At 41.2% G+C, this 13,982-nt stretch overlaps 1 protein-coding gene across 1 annotated transcript in view; it reads left to right on the top strand.

Annotated features, from left to right (window-relative positions):
• The first annotated feature begins 793 nt into the window (after positions 1–793).
• The window catches only part of LOC121335239, a 52,820-nt gene continuing 39,631 nt past the window's right edge, over positions 794–13,982 (top strand). Inside the window, 3 exon segments of the mRNA XM_041403134.1 lie at positions 794–1,546; positions 2,760–2,849; positions 11,412–11,484. Of these exon segments, the coding sequence (XP_041259068.1) occupies positions 794–1,546; positions 2,760–2,849; positions 11,412–11,484 (916 nt within the window).

Raw genomic sequence — 13,982 nt, 5'->3', positions numbered from 1 at the left:
TATTTAAGGTACTGCTGCATGCAGCAGTAGTCCTGGCTCATGCCTGGAGCCATAGGCATTGACTTCAAGACCTCTGCTACTCTCTGGAAGTGTCCTTCTCCCCTTCTGTCCTGTCACACCCTGGTGCTGCTGTTCCCAGCCTGTCATCACCTCTCAAAATGAAGCCCTGTCCCTGCACCCACACTACGGCCTCTCTCCCCTGGGAAGAGGGAACGGGAGCAGCCCAGGAGGAGCTGGGAGCTGCATGCCCATGCAGTGACCTGCCAGGCAGTGGGGATGGCCATCTCCAGGCTTACCCTGCGGCACAGGGCTCTGTCCCTCTGCAGGCACTGAGCTCAGGTGCCCCTGCCTGTGGGGAGACATTGACCGAAGTGCACAGGGCCGTGCCAGCATGCAGAGAAGTCACTGCCAGTTATTTACATGTGCAGACCTCTTTCAGGGTCCAGTTTCCCCCTGCCCTGAGCTCTCCCTGCTCAGGGCAGCGAAGAAGTGGGTTTGAAGGAGCAGGCCTCGGTGGCAGCAGCCTCCACACACAGAAAAGGGTGGCAGCAGTGCAGGACCTGCGGGACAGGCGCTGGCTGGGAGAGGCTCCCCGCCAGAGGAAGGTACCACATTCCTTTTGGCTGTGCTGCTTGTGCTGCAAGGTCCTTCCCTGCAGCAGTCCATCCTCAGCGCTCCACTGCCTTCGCAGTGGGAGGGGAGTCCTTTGCTTAGAGAGATGAGATGGGTGGGGCCTCAGGTAATTTTATAAAATAACAAGTCATTGACTCCCACAGGAGTACATCCTGCAAACATGTCTTGGGAAGTGCTGCCAGTGGAGGTACCAGGAGCAGATACTGAAAACATGTCTCTGGAATCACTACCCACTGAAGTGCCAGGAGTAAATCCTGAAAATATGTCTCTAGAACTGCTGCCCACGGAGGTGCCAGGAGTAGAGCCTGAAAATATATCTCTGGAATTGCTGCCCGTGGAAGTGCCAGGAGTAGAGCCTGAAAACATGTCTAAAGGGCTCCTGCCCATGGAGGAGCCAGGACTATATCCTGAAAACATGTCTAAAGGATTCCTGACCATGGAGGAGCCAGGACTATGTCCTGAAAGCATGTCTAAAGGATTCTTGACCATGGAGGAGCCAGGACTATATCCTGAAAACATGTCTAAAGGATTCCTGACCATGGAGGAGCCAGGACTATGTCCTGAAAGCATGTCTAAAGGATTCTTGACCATGGAGGAGCCAGGACTATATCCTGAAAACATGTCTAAAGGATTCCTGACCATGGAGGAGCCAGGACTATATCCTGAAAACATGTCTAAAGGGTTCCTGCCCATGGAGGAGCCAGGACTATATCCTGAAAACATGTCTAAAGGATTCCTGCCCATGGAGGAGCCAGGACTATATCCTGAAAACATGTCTAAAGGATTCCTGCCCCTGGAGGAGCCAGAAGTATGTGCTGCAAATATGTCTCAAGAACTGCAGCCCATGGAGCTGCCAGAAACACTGTATTACATGAATAAAGGGAAGACCATGATACCATCAAATGCACTAGGGGTAAGAAAACAGCTTTAAAGTCTCACTTAAGGTCCTCTGCATTTGACAGAAAACAAAATCCTGCTTTGTGAGTGTGTTTGTATTCAAGCTAGTGTGCAAATCTGCTGTCTGACGGGACTATACAACAGTTCCTCTGCCTGAAGGAGTTTAGGGTGAAATTTTCTCTTCAAGGCTGTCAGTGGAAAAACTCCTTCTGGATCCACTGGAGGCAAAGATCTCATTTTCATAGACAAAATGAGAGAAGTCAAAGTAGTATAAGGACAGAAAAAGATAAGAAAGAGGAAAAAATGAACAGGGGAGATACTTTCTTCAGGGGACTGAATTGTCAGCTTTTTTTCTTCTGCAATTAAATGCTACTTTTATTAAAAGTTTCTTATTTCTGTATAAATAGCAAGATTTTGACATGTATAATAATGTGTCAAACTCATTTTTTTTTTGTTGTTGATAATGGGATAAGGACAGGATAGCGACCAGGAATAGAGAATTGAATTTCACTTACATATTTCCTTTTTTGTTCTGAAATTTTTCATTTTTCTTTGCATTCTCGACATTATTTCAAGATTTACATTTAGTTTCAAATGTAGTACATTACACATTGTTCTGTGTGCTCCCTGACTGGATGAAGGCACATCACTTCAGGAAGAGCTTTGGACATAGAAGCAGAACATCTTCAACATTTTTTTGTAGAAACTGTCCTTTAATGGTGCTCTATGAAGTGCTTCCAAAGGCAGCACCCTACATTGTAGAAGTAATTTGGAACTTCTCTTTCCTGAAAAAGATTGAAGCATTTGATTTAAAATTTTGCAACTGCAGTGTTTCGCATTCTGTGTTCAAAATCACAGAAGATGTTCTAGGGTATTTTAAATTTTAATATTGGTAAGAGCATATTGCAAAAGATCATACTCAAAACAAAAAGCAAAACCTTTTTTACTGGATAGAGACACCTTCTAGGAACCTTAGAGCTGTGATGGTTTTCCTTCATTTTCTCATTGAAAGGGTACCCCTGACATGGACTTTGTGCCAGTGTGTACCAAAACATGTGGTGGTTTGTTCATTAATCTGAATGCAGTAACACAGCTGGGTGTAACCAGCAGCCCTTCTAATCAAGGTTTCATCATAAATTGTTGCAAGTAGAAAGAAATTATCTATCCTGATAATGCTGCTGCTGTTGTTTTAACATTATCATTTATTGTTTCTTTCTTCATTTCTTCAGGATGGAAGCTCAGGTCTTGGTTCCTTGGGAGATGGTGAATGGCAAAAAAGGAAAGACGATGGTACTGGGCCAGACCAAGGTGATTTCAAGGTATTAACAAGATAATTTAGAGCCAAAGAGAGCTAAGGGTTTTGTTTTTCTCAAAAGGGGAGAAAGCTCAGGTGGATAAAGAATGATGGCAGCAACTTGAGTGTTACCAGGGAAATGCCCCTAAATTTATTGCTTGAATCATTTCATTCCTCTTATGTTTATAATTTTCATAGAACATAGAATGTTTTGGGTTGTTAGGCACCTTTAAAGGTCATCTTATTCCAAATTCCTGCAATGAGCAGAGACACCTTCAAGTAGACCAGGTGGCTCAGTTTCCTTAATTGTTTGTTTTATTCCTCTGTTACATTTTCTTTGGAACAGGCTGAATATTTAGTATTTTAATGTCTCACTTACTTGTAGAAGAAATCCACTGGTAAGCTTTTTGTTCCACAATGCTTTTTGTAGCTGAAAGGGCCAAAAGTAACAGTGAGACATGCTCTGCTGCAATGCTTTGGTACCATGATCTCCATCCTTGCAATTTATAAGGGAGTCCTAGATTATTGAACCCTGATCTTTTATGACTTCTGTGCTCTATCAGGAAAGAAACTGAAGTGGGATTCTGTAAAAGGAGTGATGCTTGAATGTGCTAGGGCTATTTCTGGGACATGAGTTCCAGTCAAAGATTTTTTTTGTTAGAATTTACTGGTTTTGATGGGAGTTTTCATTCTGCTACTGTGTGATGAGTCTGAGCATTATTTCCTGTGTGTCAATGGAGAAGTTTGAGTGATTCATATAACAATTTTGTCCCATGAAGTGCCTGCTTCTGAGGCAGATAATTCTGTGAAAATTTGCACTATAGTCAATGCAGACAAGTTCTACTGAGGCACAATTAAGCTGAAAAGGAGTTTTGTCTGAAAGCTAAAATCACACTGTGAACAGGCAGATAGGTGAGCTTTGTGATAAACTGTGTAGTTCTGCTGCAATTTAGATGCTCACAAATTTAAACAAATTCTTATTCACATTCAGAGTATTTTTTGTTTTTTCACATGCACTCTTCAAAATTTACCTACTGTGTTTTCCCAGTATGAGGATTATTACTATTAAAAAAAAAATAGTAGTGTTAAAAGATTATACTGTATTTTCACAGGATATATTATATAATAAATCTAGGGTCTTTGTGACATTTCATCTTGCAAATATTTCAGTTACAATCTCTGGTATCTCCAGCCTGGGAAGATACTAATATTCTGGACCATATCTAGGCTGAAGAATTCTGTAAATAGTAAAAACAGGCAAAAAAAATTATTGATCAATTTTTGGTATAATATCTCTTCCTTACAAGGGGTCAGGAACTTAAAGCACAATGAGAGAAAGAAAAAAGATACGAGCTCCTGGGTTATAATTACTTAGGATAATTATACATATGACAAGTAACTTCTTGTCTCCATTTCTTAATCCCACATAGTGATGTGTTTGTTTTTCCATTGTGTGCTCAGGATATAGACTTAGATCAAAGACATTTAAGGGTCATGAAATTTCAAGGGGACAGATGTGACAGTAGGAGACCAAAAGAATTATCTGATATATCCATAACCAGGACCACTATATTGGTCCTGTCTCACACTGAAGGATTACTTTTTATATTATAAAATTACAACATTCATGACAATGCATTGGTGATGGACTGAGTTGTTTTTTTCATGTGGTTACAGAGGCACTGTTTTTGTCTGTGTTCAGAATTTCACACTCCAGTCTATGCACTTGCATGATCATTATTTGGCTACACCAACAATCTTTCATTCATGTAAAGGATGCATACATATATATTTTTCTCTCCTCCTAATTTTTTCTCAAATATTAATTTTTCATCACTGAAGCTACCAGAAGACTTAAATATGAGGGTCTCTGTCTGCTCAGAGGGATTGTCTGTTAGAAACCTTTGACAGCATTTGCCAGGAACTGCATGTGTCTTTACACCAACATGCTGATTTTTATCTGCATTAAGAAATCTGTATTATTTGGGCCTTGGCTGGTACTTAGGCCCATGCTAAGGTAACAGGCAGAGCCAGCTCTGGTATTTTAGACATCAGTGTTTGTACCAAAATATTTGAGGATTGCAGCAGGTCTCATATAATAATGTGTGTGAGGGAAGGGGAGGGGGGCAATTGGATGCATAGTTCTAAATTCACCATGAGCCATCTTTTAATAAGGCTAAGACGCATCATATCTCAGGTCAAGCCATGCCTCATTTCCCTACCAGACATGGGCTCCTTGTTCTTTCAGGGTTGTGCAGCTGGGACAGCTGCAGCCCTTAAACAGAAGAGAGACAAGTTAAGCTCTCACCCTTGTGCAAAACAGGAGCTCTGGTTCCTGTGTGTTTTGGAAACTGGAAGTAGCTCTTGAGATGATGGGAAGGGCGGGGAGCTGCCACACTGCAGAGCAAGATGTGACATCTGCTTCTGGTGCAGGTTGGGCTCGGTAATGGGAGCAGGAGCTGAGGCAGGCAGGAGGGCTGGGACCAGGCTCCTTGGCATGGGCTCCTGGACTCCCACAGGGCCACAGGAGCAGCTCCAGCCCCAGGCTCAGCATCCACTGGAAAGGCAGGAGTCTAGTCCTGAGGCACCCCCAGCCCCACAGTGCTTGCAGCAGCATGGCTCCAGCAGCTCTGCTCAGCTGCAGAAGCTGACTGAGCCCAGGTGCCTTCTCTGCCACCCTAAGTGTTGGTATGGGGTTGCCTAAAATACAGACTGCTGAAATTATATGTTCCAGCACACCTCCCACTTCAAAAATGAACCTCACAGAATCAAGTGGGGCCACTTCCCATCAGCTCAAAAGTTTGAAATATGGTTTGTCTAATCCATATTTGACATCAAAAATGCAAAACATCTGTACCTGAGATAGCCCTACAAATGCCCTTGAGAATCAGTAGTCAGAAAGAGAGATTTTCAGGGTGTGATGTATGTCCTGTGGTAATGTCTACCTTAGGACGAGAATCCAGAAATGTTCAAGAGCTGTTAGACATAAACACTAATTTTACAGCTATCTGGAATTAGGTGTAAAGAGTCTCAACCCTCAGATGGTTCATGCTTAGCCTAGTTTCTTTCTGTCATATTTGTTCTACTTAGGGAGGGCAGAGCACTATAGAAGGGCGCTGGCTTTTTTTTACAGATGGACTATCCTATTGCTCTGGATACAGTCTTACATACAAATAATTTTGAACATGCAGTTGAACAGCTGAAGTTTTCAAATAGACCTATTTTTCAAAATCTGAAGAAGTCTGATTGTTAAACATCTGCAAACACTAAAAGGTGAAGGTAATGTTAACAGTACTGAAAGGACTATGCAACTAGCCTGAGTTATCAATCAAATAAAACAACTCTGCAGATTTATATAATAAGTATTAGAAATAATAAATAATGTTTGTATTTATTAAACATAATTATACATCTCTGCATTTATGGGATCACTGTGCAGTGAGAGTATCCATCTTATGTTGATCAGTATTTGAAGTTTTGGGTTTTTGGGAATGTCTTTCAAGCACAGTATACTGTGCATAGTCTCATTCCTCCAAATTTTTCTGAGTACCATGATGAATATATGTATGAGGAAGCAATCATCTGAAGGATACAATTCTTATGACCTTGCATATACCTGTCATGCTCCTCTGGATGTGGAAAAATTTTCCCTGCTGGAACCAGGGTTACTGTGGCTGTGTGCCTGAAAAAGGCTTTTCCATCTGGGTGTTGGCATTTTAAATTCTTTGGTATCCAACCAAGACTTCTCATGAAAGGGTGGTCTGATCAGAAGAAGAAATGTTACTAATAAAACCCCTGAAGCACACAGCTGGTAGAAAGCACTGCTGTGGCAGCAGTGATCATCAGCATCACCAGCATGCCCACGCACAGCCCCACAGCCCTCAGCTGAGGTGCCCTCCCCAGCCTGGAGGAGGTGAAGGAAGGAAGCAATTAAAGCATCTTTTTCATCCTGGAGCCTGATTTTGTCAAGAATGAGGAAGAACTTCAGAGAGGTGGCCAAGAGCAGCAGGTCTGGGGAGCCTGCCAAAGGGGATCCCAGCACATCCCACAGCATCCCATGGCTGTAGCAAGCTGGGGCAGGGATTGGTGAGTGATGTTCACAGCCTGAAGCATCCTGACTGCAACTGTAAAAAACTCACTCACACTCTTTAGGGAGACCTGACTCTCTGACAGCTGAAGATAGACTTTCACACACCACCAGCTCTAGATGCACCATCAGCAGGGAATGATTTGGTCTCTGGCTACCATCTAGTTAAATTAGCACTTGGAGGTGAAGAAAGGAGTGCCCTGCAACATCCTGGGAGTGATTTCATCTCAGCAGAATGCTTTTCCAGGCCAGGAATGCAGGAATACCTTAGACAAGGCAAGGAATTGATCTTTGCCAGGAAAGGCTGCTGAGCTAGTAGATGACATAGAAACACATAGAGGAATTATTACTGGGTGATTGCAGGAAAAATTTGTGGATAGAGATGAAGTTTTTTTTCATGGGTTCCATAGATGACACATGTTTTTTCAAGTTGGTGTGTAGAAATGGCTTTTCCAGCCATTGTAAAAGTAAACTGATTGTGCTAGAGGTATTTTTAAATCTTGTCTGATCTTTGTAGGATGGTTTGTGGAATATTATGCAGTGCAGTTGCACTGGTATAGGTAATAGTACCAGCACACTGATGCACATAGTTTTCTTTGCTTCCTCATCACAGTTTTGCACCTAGCATGACAAAGACCACCTACTCATGAGACCAGGTGGAACACATTCCACATTTCATGTAGAAAATCAGCAGCTGAATATCTGGTTGGAGGATACCTGCTTATTGGTGATGATACAGTTTTCACACACACAAACTGAATATGAATTTCAGGATCTCTGCATTATTCTTCTGTTAGTTTATAACTGCTTTGGAATAAACACCAATCTAAAAACAGCAACAATCAAGTCTGAGAATGTGTTGACTGCTCCTGAAGGTTCAAAAGTAAGTTCTCTGTGTCTGTGTTGTTGGATGACTGGTCCCTGTTTTGAAGAGGCAGCTACAATATTCTGCTACCTGATAGAACATCTATGCTAAACCAAGCATCCAACACTAAAAAAAAACCTTAAAAGCATTCACTCAGCACACATTTGACTGTACTGTTGTGGAATTGTGTGACTGGAGTAGTCTACAATAAGTGAAGGGCTGAATGTTCATACTTTGGCTATCACAAGCTGGAAAGATGTAGCTAGCAGTTGTCCATGCTGGCAGAGTCTGTTAGATGAAGAAGCCTAAAGGCTGAAGAAAGAAAGCTACTGAGAGGAAAGCAAGTTGAAAAAAAAATAAAAAAAGGTAAAGAAGTAGAGTCACCCTCTGGTCTCATGGACTCTTGCCTCATCATTAAGGAGTCCTGCCATTTTAGAGCTCCACAGCCACTTGTGACAGGATGTATTACACAGCTAAACTAGTGGAGTAATTTACAGCAGTGCTTCTTGAGATGGATGCATGCCACACATACCTTCATCTGAATATAAGCATGACTTTAAAGAGGCTGCAGAGGCACAAATGTTCCAGGAATGCAGACAGCCTGCATCACCAGAGTGCTCATGACAGAGAAATGTCTGTTTTCAAATCCTTATTCCTCATCTGGGAGAAAGTGGGCATCATTCACATGACAAAGGAATTCCTTTCTTATACCAATGTAGTAACTTAGTGCCAAGTGTCATACCATGTTGCTCTTTTTTATGGGAAGAGCAATACCATCGGAAGAAGAGACTATGAGGTCTGTTTTACATTAGATGGAGCTGCTGTTTGGAGAATCCCAGTAAAACTTCATTTCCCTGGGACTTCAGAGAAACTAGCACTGTACAGCCTACTCATGCACTGGCACCTCAGAGCGCTGTGCTGCATGCATACTGCATGTTACACACACATGACCACAAGCTGGGAAACACCAGATTGAAGACAAGCTGACAAGTTGCTGTGGTGGAAACCTCTCCGTATATGGAACCTCATTACCAAACAGCAGGTTCTTTTGGGGGTTTTTTGGTAAGGATATCATAATAGGTGTTAAGCAAACAGAATAACAGAACCCCTGTCTTTTGTTTTATACATGCGTGACTGCTATTTTCTTTGTCTCTATAACTAGACCCTGGTACATCATGCTGTAGTTGTCCCAACTGCTATTTAAATACATTTCTTTTGTTTAAGATGCTACCGGAATTAATTAAAATAGCAAATCCTCCAGGGAGCAGAAGAGCTGGCAAGGCCGGATCACCGGGTGAATTGCACCCTCCCCGTTGTCTTTGCTAGTGCCACAGGCAGGTGCCAGGGCTGTCAGGATGCTTGGCTCCTGCCTTTTCCTGGGGTAACTGCCTGCTGGCATCTGCTTCTCCCCAAGTGCAAGCACAGGTCCTGATTACTGTAGCTTCTGTTAAGCCACTGATTTTTTTTTTTTTTTGAGGTTTTTTTCAGTAAAATTTCAGTAAATCCTTTTATGAATCCTATGTCTCTGAGAATTGATTTCCCCAGGCCAGATAGGGAAAATCTAGCTAACTTGTTAGAAAGTCATTGCATAGGAACCAGGTAGAAGGTGATCAGATGGCAGAAACCATCTAATAGTCCTTTCAAAAAAAACCCTAAAACCCCCAAGTTTTCTCCTATCTAAGAATCACAAATTGCTTTGCAAATAATGAATTCATTGATTCTCACTCAAGCAATGCCACTTGTCAGTGGAAGTGTTGCTAGAGCTGATCCAGGAGCTGGCAGCACCTTACACAATCTTTGGAGATAAATGCCTTTGACAATTTCGACCATGTTTATGCAGAACCTAAGGAACAATGAGTTTCTGCCTTCTAGGGCATATGCTGAGGTGCCTAAGCTAATTCCTAACACGTGAGTGTGGTGATCCACTTTGCTAATTACCCAGCTGAGAATAAGGGTAAATTAACAGAGTGTAGAACTGTATTAACATGGCTATACTGTTTCTAAAATCTGAACCAGTGTCTGCATGGGGTAGCTCTGAGGACATGTCCTTCCACCAGTTGTCTGCCAATTTTGTAGCTTCTGTAAGGATTTTTCTCTTTTGAGAACAATTAAAATAGAAGGTAAATAGATTTTGTTGGTTGAACTTCAAGTAGAAGCACTAAAAAAAGAAAAAAAGCCATCGATTTCTTGAGATACCTATAAGAGGGGTGGAAACAGCAATGGTTTTTAAGAGCTCTGTAAAAAGATTTTAACATAACATGATATGTTAGAGGAGAGAATAGAGGATTCTAGCCGCATATTGGAAAAGTAATTTGTCATGATGAAAGAGGCATAATTATCTGTCCATCTGTAAATAAGACCCTTTTGCTCTGTTCTCTTGAGAAAAAAAAAATGGGTTTAAGTGAGGTTCTTACAGTTTCTGTCTTAACATCTATTTTGTCTGGTTGTTTATAATGGTTATAGGAAGTCTCTGAAGTGCTATAGAAATAGAAGGATGCTTCTAAATGAGAGGAAACCTGTTTATAAAAATAGCAATTGTCAAAAAGAATGATTTGTGGGGCTCTGCTGTAACCACTTATGCAGGTGGAAATGTTTCTAGGAGTGTGAGGAAATAACCATGTGTCACAGACACAGGAAATGCTGATTTATTTATTGGCTTGGTCAAAATAACCTTTTGCAGATAGCTCTGAGCCAGAGACAGGTTTATGGAATGAACCAGCAGGAAATCGTGTTCCTTAGAAGAAGGAACTCACATTTGTCTTCTAATAATAAATAGGAAGAGGTCCCTGCAGTCACAAAACCTGGAGAGACTTGTTTTATAGAAGATTAAGGCCAAGATATTTAAAGGGAACAAAGAAAATTTAGCACTTTCAGTCTTCACGGTTTTTTTAGAGGAAGGTAGTATGTTTTCTTTTTCTCCAAAGGCAATTTAGCTTCATAGCTAAATCTTTGGATCCTAAATCCTCTGGAAACAATTTGCAGCCATTGGCTTATCTCATAGTTGTGATTTACAAAAGTTTACATTACTATTACTCTTTTTCTTGTACAATTGTAAATTGCAGTGAAATGATGTTTCTGAAGCAGAAAAACACTCTTAAAAGTTGGTACTTTGGGTTTATCCCATGGGAGTCCACAACAGATATCCTCCACAGCATTTTTTTTTCAATGCTGTGGGACCATATGGGTGGTTACTAGGGGGGTTGACTGTAACTCTAACTAATACTGATGGCATTTTGACAACTTCATCATGGTGCCCACCAGTACATTTAATCTGTTCAGGAGACTTACTGTAGTTATGTTGTAGCCCAAACTCAGCAATTTCATAGTGAAAGGTTTTGCAAGCATCTCACAGGCTGTGTGAGTTGTCAGGGATTTATTCCTTTTTGGAATTCAGAGTCTTTTCTGCTCTGATGAGCCATCTGGAACCTCAGAGTAACAAAGCAAAAAGACAGTGAAATATATAAAATGTTAAGACATTTTTAACAGCAGAAGCTTCATTCTGCAAAATAGTGAGATAATTGACCCACGTTTTACTAACCGTATTTGTGCTTTGTGGCACCCAATCAGTTTGCACATTTGAAATTTTTTTCCCACCAAAGGCTTATTCAGACCCCCTTTTTACTGTTCCTCTCCAGATAGAATCCTCTCCTTGCTACCTGTTGACTGTAAGGATCATCCGGATGAGAAATCTCCAGCGAGTGGATGCCTGTAAGTGTCTCCATTCTTAGTGGTAACTCAGGAAACAGGCAAATTATATCTTTTTTAATTGTGTAACAACCTTTTCTTAGTGTTTCTGAAATAACCCAGTGTTTATGTAAACTAATTATTATAAACCAGGTCAGTCTTTGCTGCTTGCTGCTGTTCCATTGTCTCCCTGTGCTTTCTGACTGGTTTCAAGACTTGAATGTGTTTTTGGGAATAAGTACTTTCTGCCAAAGAAAGGAGAGTTTCTGACAGAGGTAGATTAAAGACTCCATTCCATGTTTTCAAAAACAAGGGGTAATTCTGCTGATGGGTTGTAGCCCCTTGGGAAATGTGGCTGGGAGGAGCAAACTTTTTCAACATCCTGTCTTGATTCTGACAAAGAGGAATTGAACAGAAAAAAGCTTTTCACAATCATTACGAGCGCAGGCTAATGCCATCATTAATTACCCTGAGAACAGTTAAATAAACATACTAACTGAGGGCTGGATGTTTGGTCCTTTCTAAGGCTTCTGCAGCAGACTTGCAGTTGAGCAAGAGTGTGAGTCACGTGGCAGAAAAGTGGTGGGAAGGGAGTAAGTTGGAAAGGAAAACACCACTGTTTTGTAAAAGAACATGGACTATCCACATGTGTGCTGTGGAGAGGTGTTCCACACAAAATAGACAAGTTAACAGTTTGTTTTGTTTGAGTAAATAGATCTATGTGACTACCCATGAAAGGATGCTGAAATTAGTTTGAGTGAGCTTGGAAGGGAAATGATGTAACCCTCACGATTCTCTTGATTATCCTGTTTCGCTGTGAGCAGCAGTGATTGACTCTATAATGTCCTGCACATGAAGAGTCAGGAAAGATTTTCTGAGAGACAAAGATCTGGATTTACCATGTAGTACCATTCCTGTCTTACCTAGTGCTTGTCCCATTTTTCTGGAAGATGTATCAGAGGACTTCCCTGTGTCACAGCTCTGAGCGAGGCTGAAAACAGCTGTATCCTAAGTCACATCGCTGGGCTGTGTGCTCTGCACCTCCCTCCTGGTCCATGGCTGTGGCACATGTGTGGTGAAGCAAGAACACAAAAAGGTCTCATCAGGGACTCATCTCAGATCTTCTGCATATCAGGCAGCAAGGCAAATAATGAGGTTGTAGAAACAGATTGTGCAAGCAGAACTGAGGCAACATTTTGCATTAAATACACAGCTGACTAGTTTGGCTGCATCTGCTCATACAATTAAGGATTGCTTGATATGCTTTGTATCTCAAAGTACAGTTAAGATATACAGGAATGATGAATCACATCAGCAGAATAAAGTACTTGCCAGCCAAACAGCCATCAGTCATTGGTCTTGAATGATAAAGCCAAAGTCATATAGTAGTTACAAAAAATGACCTTAAATGCATTTTAAAATCAGTAGCATTACTTCTAGATTATCCAGATATATTCAAATACATATTTTTGCAGTTTCAAAATTCCTCAAAGCATTATTGTCTGCATGAAATTTCCCAGATTAAAAAAAAAATAATTAAAAACACTTGAGGAAACAAAATAACTTGAAACAACTTTTACATCTAGAGGGACTGGATAGTCTACAGTCTTTAAGAGTGAAAGTGAAGTTATTGAGGAGGACATGGAAGCTCTCACTACAAAAAGGAAGAGGCAAAGAAGGTGAATAAGGAGTCATTTTCCACAAGGAGGCTAAGAAACGAGAGTGGTGGGAAGGTAGAATTAAAGCAGATGATATGGCTCTAGACAAGTACAGTGAAATTGCTGTCAGAATCTCATTTTTAAAGGCAAACTAAGGTATGAAATGTGAAATAGAGCAAGACGGGCAGAAGGCTAGGGCCTACTCAATATTTTCCAAACAAACTTCTCCAGTGGAGGAATTCTTTTTTTACTCAGTAGGAATATGTTGATTTCTCAACAACTTTTTTTAGAAAAAACAGTTGACAGAATTAAACTTTGTTGTTGTTGTTGTTTCTGCATTGTAATGTTAAAAAGTTGAAAACTAACAATTGTGGTGTCTATTGACCTATCACAATTCATATATAATTTTTCAAGCAATTCCGGATTTTTTTCCCTCTCATTTGGACAGAAAAGCAGCAAGGCTTCTTGAACACTTTCAACAGCACAAAATGCAGCCTCCAACCAGTTTGAGAGAGTCAGTAGCTGTAGGGTGACATGGGGCAAAACCTGGTGGAGAAGGAAAGAAAAGAAGAAGAGAAAAAGGTCCTGTTGCAGACAGGCAAGATTTGGCTTTTCCCCAGAGGTCGATGTACAAGCTCCTGTTCCCTGCTCTGCCTGCAGAGTCCTTACCTGCTGCTGGAGGATCTTCTCCATTTACTGCTGTCATCACTTATCTCTCTCAAAAGTCTCACATCACAGGACATCCATTCTCAAAGCTTTACCTTTTGCATTACATAATAGCTGATCGTTTTATTGCTGACATCTACATTAGAGAGGTTTTCAAGGACCCAAAGTACCTTGCATAACCTCCAAGAAGAAACACAG

The sequence above is a fragment of the Onychostruthus taczanowskii genome, unplaced genomic scaffold (genome assembly GCF_017590055.1).
Source record: "Onychostruthus taczanowskii isolate IOZ18803 unplaced genomic scaffold, ASM1759005v1 scaffold1, whole genome shotgun sequence".
NCBI classification, from domain to species: Eukaryota; Metazoa; Chordata; class Aves; order Passeriformes; family Passeridae; genus Onychostruthus; species Onychostruthus taczanowskii.
This window is presented reverse-complemented; position numbering and strand designations above follow the sequence as displayed.